At 47.5% G+C, this 20,764-nt stretch overlaps 1 protein-coding gene across 10 annotated transcripts in view; it reads right to left on the bottom strand.

The window, feature by feature from the left end:
• The window catches only part of CSMD2 (CUB and Sushi multiple domains 2), a 701,208-nt gene that overhangs the window by 144,650 nt on the left and 535,794 nt on the right, over nt 1-20,764 (bottom strand). For 9 of the 10 annotated variants that reach the window (XM_032160157.2, XM_032160162.2, XM_032160159.2 and 6 more), the window contains 9 exons: nt 16,866-16,961; nt 15,433-15,636; nt 14,900-15,024; nt 13,763-13,859; nt 12,564-12,668; nt 7,866-7,984; nt 7,273-7,342; nt 4,865-4,981; nt 1,415-1,624 (listed from right to left, as the gene is read on the bottom strand). In XM_032160157.2, coding sequence (XP_032016048.1) covers nt 1,415-1,624; nt 4,865-4,981; nt 7,273-7,342; nt 7,866-7,984; nt 12,564-12,668; nt 13,763-13,859; nt 14,900-15,024; nt 15,433-15,636; nt 16,866-16,961 — 1,143 coding nt within the window. The remainder of the gene's footprint in view (nt 1-1,414; nt 1,625-4,864; nt 4,982-7,272; nt 7,343-7,865; nt 7,985-12,563; nt 12,669-13,762; nt 13,860-14,899; nt 15,025-15,432; nt 15,637-16,865; nt 16,962-20,764) is intronic. The other variant, XM_032160160.2, reaches the window with a different exon arrangement.

Below are 20,764 nucleotides of genomic sequence, written 5' to 3' on the forward strand. Positions count from 1 at the left end.
TTTTTAAAACACGATAAATATGTTTGTACAATTAAAAATTAACTTTAAAAAACAAAATTGCAAAACTATAGTATGATCCAATTTCAGCTAAAAATACAGCTACAGCAATATATATACCGAGAAAAAGGGGGAATATATATTGAATTGTTGAAAGTGTGTATCTCTGCATAGGGTAGTGATAGGGTGGGATTATGGGAGGATTTTGACTTTCTGTGATGGGTGTTAGGGCCTGAATATTTCTGTCCCCTCAAATCCCTATGTTAAAACCGAATCCCCCATGTGAGGGTATTTGGAGGCAGGGCATTTGGTGGCCCACCCTCATAAATGGGATTAGTTCCCTTATAAAAGAGGCCTGAGAGAGCTCTTTTGCCCCTTCCACCATGTGAGGACGCAGTGAGAAGATACTCTCTATAAACTAGAAAGTGGGTCTTCACCAGACATGGCATCTGCTGGCACTGTGATCTTGGAATTCCCAGCCCTCAGAACCGTGAGAAATAAATTTCTGTTGTTTGTAAGCCACTTGGCTTATGGTATTTTGTTACAGTAGGCTGAGCTAACACAATGTGCTCACAAAATTATCTACAGTGTTTAGATTTTTTTTTAACATGAATTAGTATTGGAAAAAAATCTAAAAATATTTTTAAAAATTCAGTGGAAGAATCTGGGAAAGGGATTAGAACAAATGCTTCAGTCAGTCACAATAAGGGAAGCATCCAAGGGAGAGGTTGGCCTCACTCAGGACCAACATGTACAGCTGCACAGGTTGGGCACAATCTCCACATCCACAGGTGATGGATGGTCTACAACACAGGGGAACCTGAGTGTAGATGGGGCTCTTTCCAGGGAATGTCCCAGAAGGAGTGGGGCCTGCCATGGGATCCCACCTCAGGGAGGTAGAGCTGTGGTGAGTGTGGTTGGGCCTCACAGGAAAACCTGGTCCTTGTGCAAGGCTTAGAGGTGCCCTTGGGACTGTTACTAGAATCCTCCATCCTGCCATAGGAAGAGCTTTGCTGAGAGTAATTGGGCTTGATGTGCAGGGAAGAACCCTGGGGAAGTAATTCAGTTTATCAAGCCCGAGGGGGAGTGACCGGCTGGACAGTTTGGGATACCTGAGAAGGCACAGATGGACCACTTGCCCAGGGACAGCTCTACAGAGCGGGAGCTTCAGAGGGTGCTGTTGGGCCTGCCACTCTAGAAAAGGCTGTGAGAGAACTTAAGCTGACAAATGGGGTTAGATGGCCCTGGGGTCCTGAGAGATCTGCCACTAAAAGGAAGCTCCCCTGACCGGGCCTGCCACCGCAGCCCACCCCTTATGGTGTTCTGTCTTCCCCCACATGGAAGGCTGGGAAGGTGGGTGGCTGGGGCAAGAGATGGAGATAGACAGAGAAGCAAAGGCAGTGCTCCTTGTCCTTACCCTGATACTCCAGCTTGAATCCTGGCCGATTCTGGGAGTGGTCACTGTGGAAATACACGGTGGTCTCGTGGGACGTGGAGAGGAGGGAGCTCGGAAGCTCGCTTCCACTGAATCTTCCCATCATGCGGCTGGTCTCGTAGGGGCCATTCCGGATTTCTATGTAGTCATGGTTGGGCTCGGTGGAGAAGTTCAGGAACTGGATGTGAGCTCCTGGGAGCAAGACAGAGGCAGACAGTGCCCAAAGCAACACAGTCCTGCCTCAAGTGTGCTGCCTCATGCAAGCAGCTCCTGCCAGAGCCATGAGTCCCTGCTACTGATTTCCCACCCAGCCAAGGCTCCTAGAACAGGCTTTGGGAATTCCTCGTCCAGCCAAGTCTCTTGTCTTTGACACGGCTGAACTTAAAAGTGTATTATTCATCCAAATTAAAGGCATCAGTCATTTCAGAGCTCCACTGGAGTTCATTTTATTTTGTTGAAAACAGAGTTCAGGGTCAACACTTGTTTTAATTTATGATTCATATGTCCAATATCAGCATAAAGATAGTTTTGCTAGAATAAACTTTTCATTTAAAAATAACACCCCCAATACTTAACCAAAAGACATGACTTTCAATACTGCTGTTTTCTAGAACCCTTATGATAATTCAGAAACGTAGGGCTTAGAAGTATACATTGTCCCCTCTCTTCCATAAAGAAGCCAAATAAAGTTTATACTTTGGGATCTTAGTGAGTTAATCAAGACCTTCTAGCAACCTGACAGGTTAAATAAATCTAATTAAGTTCTTAATGTACATATTAATATACTCTTTCAAGAATGAAGGTGGGAACATTTATGTTTGTTTACTGATAAGATTTTTCAAAATTAGATCACTATGGAAAATGTTATTGAAGAAATATGTTTACTGAGCATAGGAAAAAACCCATGTTGCATTGATAATTGTAAAAATCAGATGACAAATAGTATGCTGTATACAATTCTAATTTTTGTATTATAAAACATGGAAGAATATGAATTCATCTACTAAGAATATTTGCTGGGCATTTGCTGTACATCAGGGCTGTGCTAGGCATTGTACAGGATGAGCAAGATCAAGAAGGTCCTTGTCTTCATAAGACTTACATGGTAACGGTGGGAGACTAAGCCATTAGTGATTATCGTTGCACGATGAGATTATAGGTGGATTTTCATTTTTAAAACTGGCTTATCTGTACTATCGAATGAGCTCAGAATAAGCACGAGTGTAATTTTTTTTGCATCTGATAATTTAAAGAATAAAATAAAGACTTGACACTTAATGTTGAAGACCTTTCATCTCCTGCCCTGTTGCATTCTCTTCCTGCCCTCCACAGAAGCAATCACATGAATTTGGAAGATATCCTTCCAGTTCATGGTTTTGGACTCTTAAATATGTATCTGGGTTTACGTGTTTTCAAGATTTACATAAATGATATTATACTGTACATACAGTTTTTTACATAATATTGTGTTTTTCAAGGTCTATCCATGTTAATATACAAAAATAGAGTTCATTTTAACTGCATGTTAATTCCATTTTATGAATTATCCAACCATACAGTTCACTCCCCAACCCATGAACATGCGGACTGTTTCCAAGTTGCCGATAATTTTGTGATTTTTTTTTTTTTTTTTTTTTTTGAGGCAGAGTCTTGCTCTGTCGCCCGGGGTGGAGTGCAGTGGCGCGATCTCGGCTCACTGCAAGCTCCGCCTCCCGGGTTCACGCCATTCTCCTGCCTCAGCCCCCCGAATAGCTGGGACTACAGGCGCCCGCCACCGCGCCCGGCTAATTTTTTGTATTTTTAGTAGAGACGGGGTTTCACCGTGTTAGCCTGTGATGACATCTTTGTACACATTATCTGAGGAGCCTGTGCTTTCCATTCCACCGCCCAGGTATCGTCCCCTCATACAGGAGCACTGCGGGCTGCATGCCCACAGAAGGGGCTCTTTAAGGATGGCGGAATTTCCGACTTGAACTCCACGGAAAGAACTGGACTGTGACCGCCATCTAGTGGAGCAGCATGTAGCTGCAGCAGCTCTTTACACGCTGAGACCAGGTACCAAGTTAGGGACCTCGGCAGAATCCAACATTAACTTGAAAGCAAGGGATCCAGGGCCTCTGCAACTGGACCCAGCAGTAGCTTCTTCCCTGAAACCTGAATTAGCACCCAGAATTTAGAGATGAAAATGGTGGCTGAACATAAGGACTTACAGGGAAAGCCACCTCATTCAAACTTGTTTGCCTTTGGATGTTGCCCTCCCCACCTTCTATCATCTTGGTTTTGCCTCAAGACTGGATGCAGAGGTACAGAGTCTCCCAGATCCTCTTAATGTCTCAAAGTCTGGAGTCTCCTAAGACTGCCGAGGGTGTCATTGCTTTGCTGCCAGTTTCCTTCAGAAGATGGTACTGAACACCCAGTTTCCTTCAGAAGATGGTACTGAACAGAAAATAACATCTTTCAGAGGGCCACCAAGCTCTCTCCTCCCCTCCAACCGGATTTAGAGAAGGCCAGTTAGACTGCTTTCTCCCAAAAGCCCCTTCCCTAATCTCTAGTCACACTCCAGGCTGAATAATGAAGGATAAAATGGGAGATCTTCATTTCTGAGGCTCACGGACTGGCATTCAGGGCTGTGCAGGCATAATCCCCTTGGGACATTTCATTCCTAGAAGCTGTGCAATGGCTTGGGCAAGATGACCCGTGTGTACGGCCCATCAGTTCCATGTCAGCATAAAGCCCTCATCCCTTCAACAGAGACATTTGGGTTAAATGATATTCCCAGTGCATAATACGTGGATCACCAGCAATTAAATTTTGTACCCACACTGATGTCCTCCACACCCTGACAACCTCCCATGCCTGGCATAGTCCAGCTCCAAAAACAAAACAAAACAAAAATAACCCCCCAAAACCAAAAAAAACAACCTTCCCAGTCTCTAAGCCAGCTAGAATGTGCATACAAAGAAAAATGCAAACTTGATTTCACATTGATTGGCTCAATTTAATTAGGATGATAAAGAGACATTGGAGTTAAAAGTACAACTTGAGGTCCAGTCTCCGTACGACAGATTTCCGCCCCCCCCCCCCGCCTTTTTTTTAAGTCCCTGAGTAATTTATTTTTATTTTTTATTTTTAATATCGAGTGATACAGTGTTAGGTATAATCCGAGTAATTTCCCATTCCACATTCCTGGATTTTAGTTTATGGCTCAAATAATAATAATGGCAACCCCTAAGACTTTTCTCCCCCTATATGTTAATCTCTGCCGTTCTTAATTAGTCTTCACAATTGTGCAAGAGGTCAACAGACGAGAAAACAGGCAGAGTACTGAACGACTTGGCCCAAGGCTGCGCTAAGAGATTTTGGCGGACAGTGGTTTTAAGCTCAGGGGTCTGGGCATGAAGCCTGTCTCCTCTGGGGGCTGCAGAGACTTACCAAAGCCCACGGGCAGTGCTATTTTCCAGGAGCAGTCCACATTACTGGGGTAGTTGCCTGGGAAGCCGGGGCTCAGGATCACCCCCTCCATCTCCTCTACTGCTCCCCCACACTGTGCTGTGACAATGAGATGAGACAGAGGGTCAGGACAACATCAAGGGGTGTACAGGGCCCTGCCAACATTTGGAAGCTCCCTTCAAGCAGCAGTTTTTAAGCTTTCATGAGTCATATAGCCCCTTGAGAATCCAAAGGAATCTTCTTAAAAGACTATGCCCATGGGCGACATTCAGTATGTACATTCAGGAAGGGAGGTGCATTCTAGGGCAGCCTAAAAGTTCACAAGCCCAAGTTATGGACTCTTAACCTTGAACATGCCCTTCACAGGTCAGCTCCCTGGTGAGGATGTGTAGGAAAAGTGAGGAAGGTCTGTGCCAAAAGAAGTCCGACCACTTCTCACTGCATCCCCCAAATCTCCCTCTCCTCACTGCCCAATCCACTCTTCCAAGACTGCAGAAAAAGGATGAAGGAAGGACACTGGCATGCATCAAGTCCCCACTCTGTGCCCGGCACCATGCCAGTCTCTTCTCAAATATATATTTCAGGGGGCAGGGTGGCCGGCAGGGGAGGCTCACCATGAGCCCATCCTCAGAAAAGTAACTGTGATCAGCATTCCACAGGAGCCAACCACCAGGCTGTGTGAGTGACCCAGGGGCTTAGGGACATCTGATATGCCAATCAAGGTGAGTTCAGAGTCATCTGAGGATGCAGGGCTGGGGCGCCCCTGCAGTCTGGTCAGTTGACATCAGTTCTTTTCTTTTGCATCTTATTAGGAAACGATTGTGTGAACAGAAAGGGGCTAGCCAGTCTCAGAGACCCAGGGAAAGGATAGTAGAACAGGTATTGGCAGGTCCAGGCAAGTGCTTTCTGGGGAGTGGGCAGCTTGGCAAACAGACCCAAAAACAGTGCAGAGTACCAGCCTCGACTGCCTGTGTCACAATCCCACCTTCACTTCCGACGGGACCATGGGCAAGTTCAAAATCCTCCAGAACTCGGTTTCCCACAACTGTAAAACGGAACTAGTGACAGCCCCCATCTAACCGGGTTGTTGTGAGGTCACATCAGAAAGGACTGCGTTTTACTTGGGACAAGGCTAGCACATGTTGTAAACCCCCAATGACCAGCAGCTGCCGTTAAATGAATGGTTTCCATGGCAAGGTCTTTGTAGTCGCTAATGGGGGGAAGTGCCTTGGGCTGACCATTCACATTTCTGACCTGTTCCACAGACGCCTATGCCCTACGCCATGGTGAAACCAGAGAAGAGAAATGCCATTGTGCTTGAGTGTCACTTCCTTACCTCCCTGCACTTCCTACCCCAAGGTCAGCCTTGAGGGGCACCTCACAATCGACTGGGCACCAGAGAACCTTAGGTTTCCGTTCCTGACTCTGCCACTTCCTTTTTAATCCTAAAAGACTGAGATTTCCTGTTTGCAAATTGAGGTTAATGGTACCTCCCCTGAAGGGCTGATCTGAGGAAATATGAAGCTCCATGTCTAGCATATAGTAGATATTTAAATAAACGTGCCTTTCTTCCTTGCCTAACTGGACCAGAAGCTTCTGAAGGGGAGACACTGTCTTTTCTTGTGTCTGCTGATCTGCTCATCACTGCCGTAGCACAGGGTAAGGGACGAAGCCAAGTCTTTGTTTTGCATATAACCCTCAGCATTTCTTCTTTTTTCTTTTCTTTTGTTTTTTTTTGAGACGGAGTTTTGCTCTGTCACCCAGGCTGGAGTACAGTGGTGCAATCTTGGCTCACTGCAACCTCCGCCTCCTGGGTTCAAGTGATTCTCCTGCCTCAGCCTCCTGAGTAGCTGAGATTACAAGTGTGTGCCACCACATCTGCCTAATTTTTGTATTTTCAGTAGAGATGGGGGTTTCACCATGTTGGCCAGGCTGGTCTCGAACCCCTGACCTCAAGTGATCCGCCCGACTCGGCCTCCCAAAGTGCTGGGATTACAGGCATGAGCCACTGCGCCTGGCCACCCTCATCATTTCTTTATTAGATTTATCTGTCTGTCCCACAAGAAGGCACAGGGGGAAGCCCAAAGTGCCTAGAAATTCCATCTGGGATCTGGTTGATTAACTAGAGCCAGAACGGTCATCATCATGTTTTCAAATGGGCACACCTCCTGTAACTTTTCATTTGGTGGGGCAGAGGTTTCCAAAAGTGATGACTGCGTTAAATGGGAGTTAGAGATTATAAAAACATCAGTTTAAAACGACTGACTTGGAACAAATCCAGAATATCAAACTTTCTTCTGATTTGAACTTGAACTCGGTGATACACGACTGAGCTAAGATCCCTGAGAGAAAATGGGTTGGAATGAATTGTAAAGTCTGGGCTCTCTTACCAATACAGAGTGGAGGAGGGTAGTTCCATCGCCGCACGGTTCCGGGCATGCAGGAGATGTGGGCGTGGCCCTGGAGGAATCAGGAACAGGGATGGGCTAGCTGTCCCCGTGGGCACAGTTGTAGGTACAACCAGGGGCTGTACAGGGGTCTGGTTCGGGGGCCTCATGTTAAGGAACAAGATACACAAAGACACACAGATCCACTGTGGGATGGGAGTGAGGTAGAGGGAGAGAGAATTTGGGGAAGGACAATTATTAACAACCATTACTAAAGAATTCTCATTATTAGAGGTTTCCTTGTGAGATTCCTTTAATTACTAAATTCCCTGATGGCCTTCAAAGGGAAATTAAATTTTCTTAAAGCCGAATCAAACCCAACATTGCAGGAACACATTGGAGGTTGGCTTGTGCCAAATTGTTAAAGTCAGCAGAGTTTATCTTTCACATGAACAGCTCCAGGCGAGGATAATGGTACCCGGGGGACCTGGGGGCTGCTCCCTGTTCTTTGGTGACTGTAGCTCTGCTGGTGTAAGGCTGGCCAACCACATCTCAGGGGACACCTGTTTCCTGCTCTAGGGTGTCAGGGGAGGTACCTGGAGGGCATATCCTGGCTCACACTGGAAAGACACCACATCATTCACCAAGTAGCGCTCGCCAGTCTTCACCCCATTACTGGGCACAGCAGGTTCCGGACAACTGCTCAGGCCCACCGCTAGACAAGACAGAGACAGAAGGAAAGGAGAATGGACTAGCCCAGCAGGTCAACGTGGCGGTAGGCTGGGGTGATGCTGGCGGCAGGGAGAAGGGGTGCCTCTAATTTGTGCTTTCTCTCGTCCTGTAGGCTAGTTCTTCCCAACTGTCTTCACCTTGCAGCACACAGAGAAAAACAGAATATTTACATGGCATGGAGGCTCAACAGACCAAAGTTCCTTGGGGAAGGTGGGTGTGATCCCAGGGGATGCTGGCTGTTCTGTCCACCCACTGAGCTCTTAGCTAGGGGGCTTAGCTAGGGAGACTTCTCTGCATGCTCTGCTCCCACATCCCTCCTGCTTCTTACTCTTAACTTCCCTCTGTCTCCCTTATCCTAAGAAGACAGATCCTGTGGGCTAAGATGGGGGGGGTGGAGAGAGAGAGAGAGAGAGAGAGAGAGAGAGAGAAGAAAGTCAAGAAGAGAAGGAAGGAGAGCAGGGAGGGACATATCAGCAATGCTTAGGGGCTCAGTTTGAGTCTGACTTTCCAAGACTCTGAGAAAAGTGTGCTAGCAGATAAGACTCTCCACTGCCTTATTTCTCCTGTTGTGTTTTCAAGGTCAGGCCAGCCCCTTTCTGGGAGCAGCACTGGTGGCCTCTCACACTTTGCCTCCCATGTTCAGCTCTGGCCTCACTGAGCACTGGCCCCGCTAAAGCCCTCCTTCATCCCCTACCCCAAGCCACTGCTAGTCCAGTCCACCTTGCACTCACAGGCAACTTGTGTTGCTTAAAATCTCTCCTTGAATCATGGGACCTCCTTGCTCAGTGATTTGAAGCAGGTCCTCATGGCCTATCTTATGGAATCCAACTTTCTCATCCTGATCTTCTCAGGCCTTTCGTGATCTTGGCCTAGTCCCCTTTCAAGATCACCTCCACGGGATCTCAAATGCTCCTCCTTCACTCTCCTTTCTTGACTTTTCAAATTCAACCTGCACTCATTTATTCCTCATTACATGCCTGGTATTGCACACAATGTTTTGCTAGAGCACCTAGCTTAATCTTCCTCCTCCTCCTTTCTGCCTGTCCATACCATCATCCCAAGAGAAGTGCTCACTGAGCACTTCCCATGAGCAAGGCTGGGGCGCATTGGTGTGGGCGTCCCCTCATACCCTTCAATCAGGTCTTCATATCCCATTTCACAGATGAGGACACAGGCCATAGGAGGCGCTGAAACATTCCCTTGGTCAGTCACAGACCCAGGATTCAGACCAAGCCCAGTCTGACCCCAGGTCGGCCAAGCAGAAGCCGAGCCCTGAGGCCACATGAGCCCATGTCTGACCTTGTCCCCTGCTCTCCCTGCCTCCCCTCCTAAAACGGTCCTCATCCTGCTTTGACTCCCTCCCTGGCTGCCTCCCACACAGCAAATGGGAGAGTAGCATTTCCAGACAGGGGGCTTCCTGCCTCTCCTGTGCTCTGCAGGAGTCCACGTACAGGTGCAGGCACTTCAGATGCACTAAAAAGTTTCTGTGTCTTGCTGGACTGGACTTGGAGGGCACTTCTCCAGGGGCAAGGGCCAGAAGACTCACGAGGAGGCGGAGAGGTAGCTGTGAACTCTAAAGTGGTCTTCCTCACCAAGGCGGCAGAAAGGGGAGGATGGCAGACTGTGTATCTGGGTGGCATGGCCCAGAGAGTGTGGGAGATGGCAGCCTTGGCCCTTCTGGGGGCTCCCTTGGGGGATACAGGCTCCCTTGGGGGATACAGGCTCCTTTGGGGGATACAGGCTCCCTGAGGAGCCCACGTGTATCCAGTGCCCACAGGCAGCTAGGGGCTCATGGAAAAGAAACAGGAAAGGACCAATCAGCCTAGACCATCAGCCACCAACCCATCTTCCCAGGCAGCAGCTAATGAGTCCTCATGCCACATTCAGAGATGAGACTCTGATAACTACATGTGCTTTTTTTCCTTCTGAGGGAAACTCACATATAACAAAATGCACAAATTGTGCATGAACATGGTAATAATCAAGTAAACATCATAATCTTGAGTGTACATGTGCTGAGTTTTGACAAATGCCTGTACCTTTGTAACCCAAACACCTGTCAAAACCATAGAATGTTGCTATCACTCTGCAAATTCCTTCACATTTTTCCCAGGCAATTCCTGTCCCACATGTGCTTTTAAGATGTGAGTGTGATATTTGGAAATGAAAACTCTTTGAGCCTTGTCCAAAACTCTCAGCAGCTGAGACAAAAGACCCCAAGGACAAGCATTAAAAAAACCATCAAACTGAGTTTCAAGTGCTTCATTTGTCATCTTGTCTATTTCTCCCCCTTCCTCTGCACACTCCAAGTAGAACAAAACTCACTATTTAGTGCAGTGGTCGCAACTAAGTAGACCTACTTATTGGAAAGACCTACTTACTGTCCAGTGATGGATAGAAGAGCAGAATGAGAACAAAAAAGCACAGTAGGAAGAAAAATGGAATGGGAGAAAGATGAGGTTGAAGAGAAAAATGGAGGGAGATATAGAAAAGTCCATTCTAACTTATGCTACACAGATTGATTTTATTTAAGCCACGCTTACAACAAAGGAAAAATTATTTTTTATCATATGTAACTTATTACTTTTGAAAGCATATTGCTCCATTTCCACTTAAATTAAATAAACATTAATTATGAATCATAGCAGTGGATGTGACTTTTCAGTACCCTTCAAAACCATTTGCCTCTACAATAGCAGTTAATTCTCTATTGTCTGTGAGCTCTTTGTAGATTATCCTACAAAATAAAATATAACTACAGGGTCCTGGCTCCTAGGAATTCCAGTCTCCAAATACCAGTGGGAAGCTCTGTTTCTCCCTAGCTCTTCCCATCATGAGGGGACAACACATGAAATGTCAGCTACTGAGAAAACTGCCAGTCCCCTTGGACAAAGAAAATTGAGAAGAGGTGGACTTTTTCCTGGGAATGAGGCAGTAGAATGGCAAAGTGATTTAGAAAGAAAATGTATCTTTGGGAGAAGAAAGAACAGAGAAGATTCTAAGGAACATTTAAGAGCTCAAAATATTGGATAGAGAAACAAAACTGGAGAGAACAGAGAAGAAGGGATAAAAGGAAAAAATGTGATTTAGTCAAGAAACCCAGGATATTTCACTCCACCAGGGGAGTGAAGCCTTACACATCTGCTGGAAGGAGTCTTAGAGGTCCCTGTCCTACCCTTTACCCTGCAGGGTCTGCTTCTAGCTGTCTTGGGTCTTTTTTTTTTTCCAGGTGCATGCTTCAGTTCTTTCAGGTGATGAGCATCCTGGGATCTGTTTAATTCTTTCTGAAGCAGCTGGATGAAGTTCATTTGTTTCACAGACCCAGATGGGCATGTGTGTAACATATAGTTCTGACCCAATTAGGCATCTAGCACCAAGTGGGCCTTCTTTCTGCACAGGCCCATGCTGTTACAGATGGTCAAGCCAACCATGCCTTCCTGCATTTTTCACTTCTCATTGCAAACCTAACTCAGGCATCCCCTTCTGCAAGTCCTTCCATGGCTAGCTTTAGCTCCTTTCCTTTGTGCTTTCTTAGCATCTCTCCTTTCCTCTGTGCTTTCTTAGGTTTCACTAAAATGACTGTGTCCATGTCCTTCTCTTCTTCTAGATTTTGTGCTTTTGAAGGCAGGGGCCTTGTCTTATTGACCTTTGTACTATGGGGGCCTAACACAGTGCGTGGCACATTGCAGGTGCTCAATGTGTCTTCAGGACGTTTGCATCTCCACCCACCCACAACCATTCTCACCCTTGAACCATTTCTCTACCATCTGGAGCCATCCATGAGAGCACCTGTAATGCTGTCATGCACCTCTCTGTCTATGTATCTACCTCTCTCTAGTGGACTTTGACTGACCCATTTTAATCTTTCCCAATCCTGGCAAAACCCAGCACAGCGCCTGGCATGTTGTAAATGCTCAATAAGTATTTGCTGAATAAAAGTGTAAAAAATGCTGCTGCCTACCTATTCTTTCCTGTACCCAGTGGAGAAAGGGGGTGGGGCAGGCAGTCCCAGTATGCAAGCAGTTTCCCTAGAAACCTCTTTCTTTGTTCCCCAGAAGGCACATCCACAAATCTTTTTCTGTGAAGAGTATTTAGTAGTGACCACTTAGGGATGCCAGAAGCCAGGATATAAGGGTTTGAGCCTGCAGTGAGAAATCTGGTAGAAGATGAGTGAGGTATCCAATGAGAGGAGGAACTTCAAAAATAATCGCATCACAGAACTAGGGGTTAGAGAGGCCAGGTTTTAGACCTGGGGGAGGAAAGCACAATTTTCTTACATCCCAATTATATACTGGGACCTTGGCCAATGCAAGTCTCCTTCCCATTCCTGGTGTGGATACTGAGCAGGCACACAGGTTTTCGAGTAACGGACACTTGGAGGAGAACTCAGCCTTGAGGAGGTTTCGACCTTCTCTGGGCTTTAGCATCCTCACCTAGGTTTGTGGGAAGGCTTAAGCGGGATGGACAATATGCAGCTCCAGTATAATCCTTGCTCAGAAGGGGCTCAGTAACTGTTAGGTCCCACCCTGAACCCTGTACCAGCCAAGACCCCGGATTCTCACTTTTGTACTCCAAGTGGAAGCCAGCTGCAGATACGCTGATATCTGAGTAGAAATGAAGGTAGAGCTGGTTGGAGGTGCTGTTCAGAAGAGCAGGCACGGTTGTTCCTAGGGCAAGGACACCAGGGGTCATTTAATTTCGGCTCCTCCAGGTCCTTGCATTCCTCCCTATTCCTCTGGATTTTGCTACCTGCTGACATTCTGCTCCCAAGGCCCCCAGATGTCCCCAGTTATGAAATTCACTAAATGACAAATTAGCACTCCTCAGAGGGCTAGGTCTCCAATGGCTGAGGGAGGGGGACTCCAATCTGCTTCCTGTAAGATGAGCAGTGGCAGAGCCATGTGCCCGCAGGAGGGTGAGGTATGAGTTGGGTCTCCTCCTGGCCATCTTCAGGATAACTCTGACCTGTGTTATTCTCTGGGAAGTCCTGCAGTGTGGACAGTTTATCTGAAGCATGTGACTCCTCTTTATGTCTTGGCCACCTAGAGTTCTGGGCCTAAAAGATTCAGATAATTGCCCTGGCCACTGGGCACAGCTATACACCACACTCAGTCAGAAGTCCATCACTAGAATGGCAAAATTGTGTTGCCACTTTGGAAAACAGGAAGTTCCTCCAAAAGTTAAACAAAGAGTTCCCACATGACCCAGCAATTCCATTCCTAGGTATATACTCAAGAGAAGTGACAATGTGTGTTCACACCAAGACTTGTGCGTGAGCATTATTCATAACAGCACAAAAGTGGAGGCAAGCCATTGACTGATGAACGGACACATAAAATATGCTCTGTCCTTACAGTGAAGTGCTGAACCATACTGTGACTTGGTGAACTCTGAAAACGTCATGTTAAGTGAAAGAAGCCAAACACAGAAGGCTTCCATTTATATGAAATACCTGGAATAGGCAAATCCATAGAGATAGAAAGTAGATTACTTGTTACTAGAGGCTCGGTGTGGGCTGGGGAGGGGGGTGCAAATGGATACCTGGTTTATTTTGGGGTGGTCAAAATGTTCTGGGATTAGATAGTAGTGATGGTTGTAGGACCTTTCGAATCTACTGAAAACCACTGATGTGTCCGCTAGAAAATGGTGAATTTCATGGAATATAAATTACATCTCAATAATAATAATGATAGTAACAATGTTCATGATAATGAGTTCCAGCACTACCCTCCAGATTGAAGCCCCTGGAAACCCTGCTTACCTGAGAAACTCCCCAGCATGGTTACCGTGTTATCTGCACCGTCAAATACTTCCAGGGAGTCCCAGTTCTGCTCTGTGACAAAACTGATGACTTGGATCTGGGAAGGCAGAAGATTGAATTGTTGGTTAGGCAGCCTGCATCCCTCCCTCCTTCTCTGCTTCCCCTTTCTGCCCTTCCCATAGTTAATTCGATTTGTTGAGAATCTACTCTGGGCCTAACACTGTGCTAGTCCCTTCCAGTAAAAGTAAGATGCAACCCCGACTCCAAGGAGCTCATTGTCCAGTGGGGAAGACAGATGTGGAAACAAAATGATTAGAAGACAGTGGGATATTCTGCAAGGCAGAGCATGGGGAAAAGAAATTCCAGGAAGTGGGAAGACAGTCTCACTGACTGTCTCCTCATCTCTGGAACGTTCCTTGGGCTTCCCCACTTTCCAGCCTTGATTGCATCAGATGTCCTGCAGCAATGAGCCCGTAACCCACTCCTGCCCGGATCTGTCTGCTGGAGTCCCAGTTTGCTGCCTCTCTGTTGGCCTTGCAGGCTCCTGACCCTCTTCCCTGCCTTGGCACCAACGCTGGGGCCTCCCTCTGCCTGGCTCTTACCCGTGGGTACCAGTTATGCCCCCAGTTCAGCTTCTACAGCTCAGGCTGTGCGTGGTTCCCTAGGTGTGTGCCTGGGCGTTCTCTGTGCTTCAGCTGTGCTGGGTGCTTTGCTCTTTCTTCTCATCAGCACTGCCTCCCCTTCTAACCCTCAGAATCTTAAGAAAATCTTTAGCCATTTGAGAAACAACTTCTGTGAATCCTTCCCGCACTTCAGATTCCAGCTCCAGGCCCGTTCCTTCTTTTAGCCTCCCCTCCTGGCCAGGGCCAATCAATGCCCACCTCTCCCCCTTCCTGGATTACCTGACCCCCACCGCATGCCCCTGAAGCTCTTAGGGCCTGGAACCTGCTGTGTTTTCTGCTTGGGAGGCACATCTCCACACTGGGACTGAACCTCCTTAGCCGCAGGGGCAGGTACAGGGCTGGTATGTCTCTTCCTGGCTCACCCTGACTCAGGCCTTGGCACCAGCCAGCACCTGTGGTTGTCACCTGTGAGCAGACGGCCACCTGCCTGACCGAAGAGCCTCCTTGCCCCTACCTGGATGCCAGCGCCTTCGGGGACCACGATCTTCCACACACAGTTGAGGCTGTTGAGGTACGGCTCTGGGAAGCCCGGGGACAGGATGGTGCCCCTGCGCTCCGTGAGGTTGCCTCCACACGGCACTGGGAGGAGAGGCCGTCGGGTGAGAGGCTTTGTGGCCTCCCGTGGGAGCCTCCCCAAGCTGACTCCTCCCTCAGGGCCCCCAGCCTCTGTTTGTCCTCCCCCCCCCATGGGGGTGTCTCCCTAATGTCCCCAGTCCTGCCTTCTCCACGGCCTCTCCCCATGCAACTCTCTTCGGGGCCCTGGGCCCAGCTCCCCTCTCCACGTGTGCCCCATCCCCAGTACCCCGGCTGTCTTCACACAGCCCACAGTGCCGGGGACTGGGGTGACTGGGACACTGCACCTCAGCCATGCGGTGGGAAGCGGTCGCTGTGTGTCGTGGGGCATCGCTGGGGCTGACTGCCTCCCCTAGAGAGAAAGGACTACGTGCCGCCCCCCGCACCCCCAACGCCCGGGTGCTGGTTACTCACCCACACACGTGGGCGCTGAGACATTCCACTGGGCCAAGGCCCCGGGCACAGGGAGGCACTCGATCTCTGGCGACCCCTGCAGGGCATAGCCGGAGTTGCATTCGAAGCGGACGATGGCCCCCACCGAGAAGTCACTGCCCAGCCTCTTGCCGTAGCGGGGTTCTGGCACAGAGCTGCACTGCGTGGCGCTGGTTCGGGGAACAGCTGTGGGGGACAAGGGCACTGAGGGGAGGCCTCACCCCCCAGAAACTGGCCCAGGGACGGACATACAACAGGTCTGGAACAAAGAGCGTCCGGATGAAACCCTGAGAGGCTCTGGATGCTCTCCTGGAGGGAAGGGCTTGAGGGCTAACTAGCAGGACGCCTGTTATACTGAAGCATAGTTGGACACACAGTGCTACAGCACAGTGCCTGGAAAGCAGGGAGGTAGAGCCGTGGACCTCCCACAGACCTCAGGCCCAGTTTTGTTCTTTGCCTTCCCAATGACGCCCTTCACTCAAGAGGGTCCCACGTTCCCCAGCAAGGAGAATGGGCCTTCCTCCTCCACCTTCGGGGCCTTCGCCCTGCCTCTGTCCTGTGTTCCCCATGTGCCTTAAGATCCTGCCTGGGACCCTGCCCTCCATGACCCCAGTCTTCTCTCCCTCCTGCCGCCCAGAATGGCTGATGGGCCGGGGATGGCCTCCCCTGTGGCAGGATCGCTCCTGCATAGAGAAACACAGCTCATCTTGGGCAGAGTCGAATGAACAGGACCATGCTTAGAACCTGGGCCCTACAAAAGTGGATGTTCTCCTGGGCAAGTGGAGGTTGGGGCCTGGGGGTGAAAGCCAGGATGGTCCAAACTGCCTTTCTGGGCCAGTAAGGAAGGGAACTAACACCGACTGGCTGGTTGGTACCAGCTACTTCCCGAAGCCTCTTTGCATCCTATCAGTGAGGCATTGCGATTGCCCTCTCCTTACAGGTGAGCAAACAGGCTCTGAGGCCTGTCGTAGCTGGAGCCTAGCTCGAAGGTGGAGAGGTGGGATTCAAATCGATGTCCACGGCACTTCAGAGCCTATGTTTTCCCCGCACCTTTACTGTGCCTGGCAGGCAAAACCAAGCTCCAGGGAAGTCTAGGTAAGATGCCTGGGCTGGTCTCTTTAGTGCCATCTGGACCATGCCAGACAATGGGTGGAGTGGGGAAGGGGAAAAAATTAGCTGCCCTTTTCTGATTTCCTTCCTCATTAAACACAGAACTTGTCTAAGAAATGTCTGCTGAGTAAGTGAATGCATAAAATTAACTGAATTTCAGGGAATTGCCCTACTAACTAGTAACTGCCCCCAAACACCCTGAGAAAGGGACTCAGACTAGAGGTCAAAGATCCCTGTTCCTTCGATCACGAGTCCCTTACGAACCGAGATCACCTTCCTACCTCCGGTGTCCGTGTCCTCCATACCTTGGTAGACAAAGTGGAAACCTCTGGCTGGTGCGAGGCCTTTGGCGCTGAACTTAATGAGAACTTGATTGGAGGTGGCCAAGGGCAATGATTCTCCTGCCGAGATAAGGGGCAAGGAGGAGAGAACAGTGAGTCCAGCAGGTGGGCCCAGAAGATAAAATTCTGGCCAGGAAGGAGGGGCTGCCAGTACCCCATGCAGCAATTCCTTCCACATTCCAGGCCTTCCTGAAATAAAATCTCACATTTTTTACTGCATTTTACAATTTAAAGTTTATAGAAAGCTTTTTCATCCACGGTCTTAACTTGACCTGTGGTCACCGCGAGGTTGGCATGACAGAATTCAGTACCCTCATTTAATAAAGAAGGAAAGAGAGGCCCAGAAAGATTAAATGACCTGTGCCAGAAAGGAGAAGGCTGCTAGGGATGTGTGGAGCGACAGGGATGGAAAGAGCAGCTGTTACCAAGCCGACTGACTGGTGGTTTACTTGGAAAACTGACATCAAGCTGAGTTTTTAAAAATAGCATTGGCTTCTAGGAAGGAGGATGAAGTGATCATCTAGGAGCAACTGGTCTTTTCCAGACACTCTCTCACCATCCTATGAAATGATGGATAACCAGAGCGACGGTATAATTTATTGCTCATACTAGAACACTTTGGAGAGTCAAAGAAAGTGCTATCAATAGTTATGGTGGGACTGTCCCAGGCTAACCGGGTTGTACCATTGCTGGCCAGTAACACACAAACCGGGGGGAACCTGCATGAGCACAGGAAACCAGGGGAGGCTGACAGCCTGTGTAGCAGAAGACAAAGGTACATCTTCTGCTTGGTGCAGTACAGTTGGGCCAGGGGAGAGACAGCACCAACTAGACCTGCAGCCAATTAGTGTAGTCGCCATCCTGGGGAAGCCCAGGGAGAACCTGAGTGGAGGCAGCGGCATGGCCACTCTGCCTGCTGCCCCCCCTGCAGCTTCAGGGACCCCTGAGAAGGGCTGCTGACCCCAGACCCCATTCTCAGGAGGAAGGCAGGGATTACAGAGAACCAGGCTATATCTCCACTACAGTGAGGGCTAGAGTTGGGACCCACCAAGGAGCTACTGGGAGGTCCACCTGTACTTCCAGGAAGCTCATGTGATGCCACCAACATGGGAGCAGAGAGCCTTCTACAAAGCAGGCTTAGATGTACATGTGACCCAGAGGGCTGAACCTGGCTAGGAGTCATTGCCCCAGCTAACAGTTATTGCCCCCAGCTAACGTGTAGCTGCCAAAGCAGAAAGAAACTCATGAAGACAAAGCCTCCCTTTGTTATCACTGCCATCTCCAACTCCTCCTCCAGATGGATGTGAGTAGAGTGAAACTCAGCTTTTCTATTTGGCCTGACAGATGTGGATAAGGACCCTAGTGAGCTCTCACAGAACCCATGTCAACTTCAGCCCTGAAGGCACATGGGCCCCATCTTCAAGGGAGAGCAAATAGTAAAATCACTGGACATAAGAAAAAATGTTAAAGTTTTGAGGAAGGAGATCACTTTGAGAAGTCAAAGCAAACACTTTATGTGAACCACAACAAAGAACAGGCAAAACTCAGCAGATGTTCAGTCATGGTTGTCATGCGATTAAATCTAGCATTGCATCTGTGAAGTCAGAGGAAGAAGGATCTGAGATCAATAAAGGCTGCAAAGAGATGAGAAATGCTAGTGCAAGCAGCTGGATTCCACAGAAACTGAACAGTGAAGTGGAGATGAAATTTGGGAAATTCTCTCAGAATCCACAGAAAAAGGATAAAGAGATTCAAATAATGAGAGAAATGACAAGTGACATGAAAGATGAAAAAAAAAATCCATATGCATATATCAGGAATTCCAGAAAGAGAAGACAGAGAAATTGAAGGAGAAAAAATATCATTTAAGGCAGGGTGAGGTAGCTCACATCTGTAATCCCAACACTTTGGGAGGCTGAGGCGGGCGGATCACCTGAGGTCAGGAGTTTGTGACCAGCCTGACCAACATGGTGAAAATCCATCTCTACTAAACATACAAAAATTAGCCGGGTGTGGTGGAGCACACCTGGAGTCTCAGCTACTCGGAAGGCTGAGGCAGGAGAATCTCTTGAGTCTGGGAGGCAGAGGTTGCAGTGAGCTGAGATCGTACCACTACACTCCAGCCTGGGTGACAGAGTGAGAGTCTGTCTCAAAAAGAAAAAAAAAAAAAAATCATTTAAGAAAGAAGACACTTTTCCTAAGATGTGAGGTTCAGATTGAAGTATTTGCCAAGTGCAAGATACAATCAGTGAGAAGAGACCTCTACCACAATACATCCTAGCGGGCTTTTTAATTAACAACAAAAAAAAGAAAATCATATAGACAGAAGAGCACAGGTTACTTACGAGGACAAAGAATCACGTTGGACCCCAATTTGTCTGTAACAGTAAATGTTGGAATAGAGAGGAATAATTACTGCAGTTTTGAAAGATAAAGTTTGATCCATAATTTGATTTACAATCAAGTTGTCATTTATATCCCATGTCAAAAGGAAAGCATTCTCATATATGCATGGTACAGAAAGTACTGCAGTTCTAAGCCCCACTGAAAAAAAAAACAACCCAAAACTAAAGTAGGGAATTCAGGAACCAGCAGAGATAAATACAACCAGAAAAGTGTAATAACTATTGTCAATGAGCTAACAAAACAAAATGCAAATGCAAAAATTTGCTCTTGGGGAGGAAGTCCACAATTTAAAAAATAACTACTATAACATTAATATAAAAGTCCAAATATATCAAGAAAAACTTGAAAATTAGAGATGGGTCAGGTATGTATGGAAAAGCGAGGAAGCAAAATCAAAACAACACAAACAAAAGCGCAGAAAGAACAATACAAGATGACAGATATCAGACCAAATAATTCACTTGTAAAATAAATGAGTCAACTTTCTCTTAAAAGAAAAAGACTTGGAGAAAATGAGAGAAGATATGTCAGGAAAACAGATGCAAAAATTGCTAGAAATACAAGAAGACAACAAAATATCGTAATTGTAATGGGAAATACTTTCATGCAACATTCACAATCATTGATACATCAAATAGAAAAACAAAATGAAGACTGTTGAGTAGTGGTCCTTAAGCTTTTTCTCCCCCAACACCACTCAGGGACAGGGACATAGTGCACTCCCATCAGTACCAATGGCTCGTTATCAGTGTTTCTCCAAATGAGGAATAAGGGACTCTCTGAATATACTGATATTGATATCTACAGGTTTTTTTTTTTTCTTTTGAGAAAGAGTCTCGCTCTGTCGCCCAGGCTGGAGTGCAATGGTGCGATCTTGGCTCACTGCTACCTCCGCCTCCCGGGTTCAAGTGATTCTCCTGCCTCAGCCTCCCGAGTGGCTGGGATTACAGGCACCCACCACCATGCCCAGTGAATTTTTGTGTTTTTAGTAGACATGGGGTTTCACTGTAATCCCAGCACTTTGGGAGGCTGAGGCAGGTGGATCACTTGAGGTCAGGAGTTTGATATCTACAGGTCTTATACATCTTTCTCTCTTTCTCTCTCCCTCTCTCATCTTCCTCTCCCATCTTCTTCCTTTCCTTTCCTGTTTCTATTGGTCCTATACACCTATATCTACATCCATATTTATATCTATAGGTCTTAAATTTAGACCTCTCTATATCTCTTTACTTGAAAATCCTTACTATAACTCTAAATCTATAGCTATACACCTATCTATCTATCTATCTATCTATCTATCTATCTATCTATCTATCTACTATCTATCTATCTATCTATCTATCTATCTATCTATCTATCTATCTATCTATCTGTTTTGAAAAGGCATCCTACTCCATGAGTTCCTGATTTACACTCTTGGTTGGGTGTGTATGTGTGAGGTGGTGGTTACAAAAAAT

The sequence above is a fragment of the Hylobates moloch genome, unplaced genomic scaffold (genome assembly GCF_009828535.3).
Source record: "Hylobates moloch isolate HMO894 unplaced genomic scaffold, HMol_V3 SCAFFOLD_8, whole genome shotgun sequence".
Lineage (NCBI taxonomy): Eukaryota > Metazoa > Chordata > Mammalia > Primates > Hylobatidae > Hylobates > Hylobates moloch.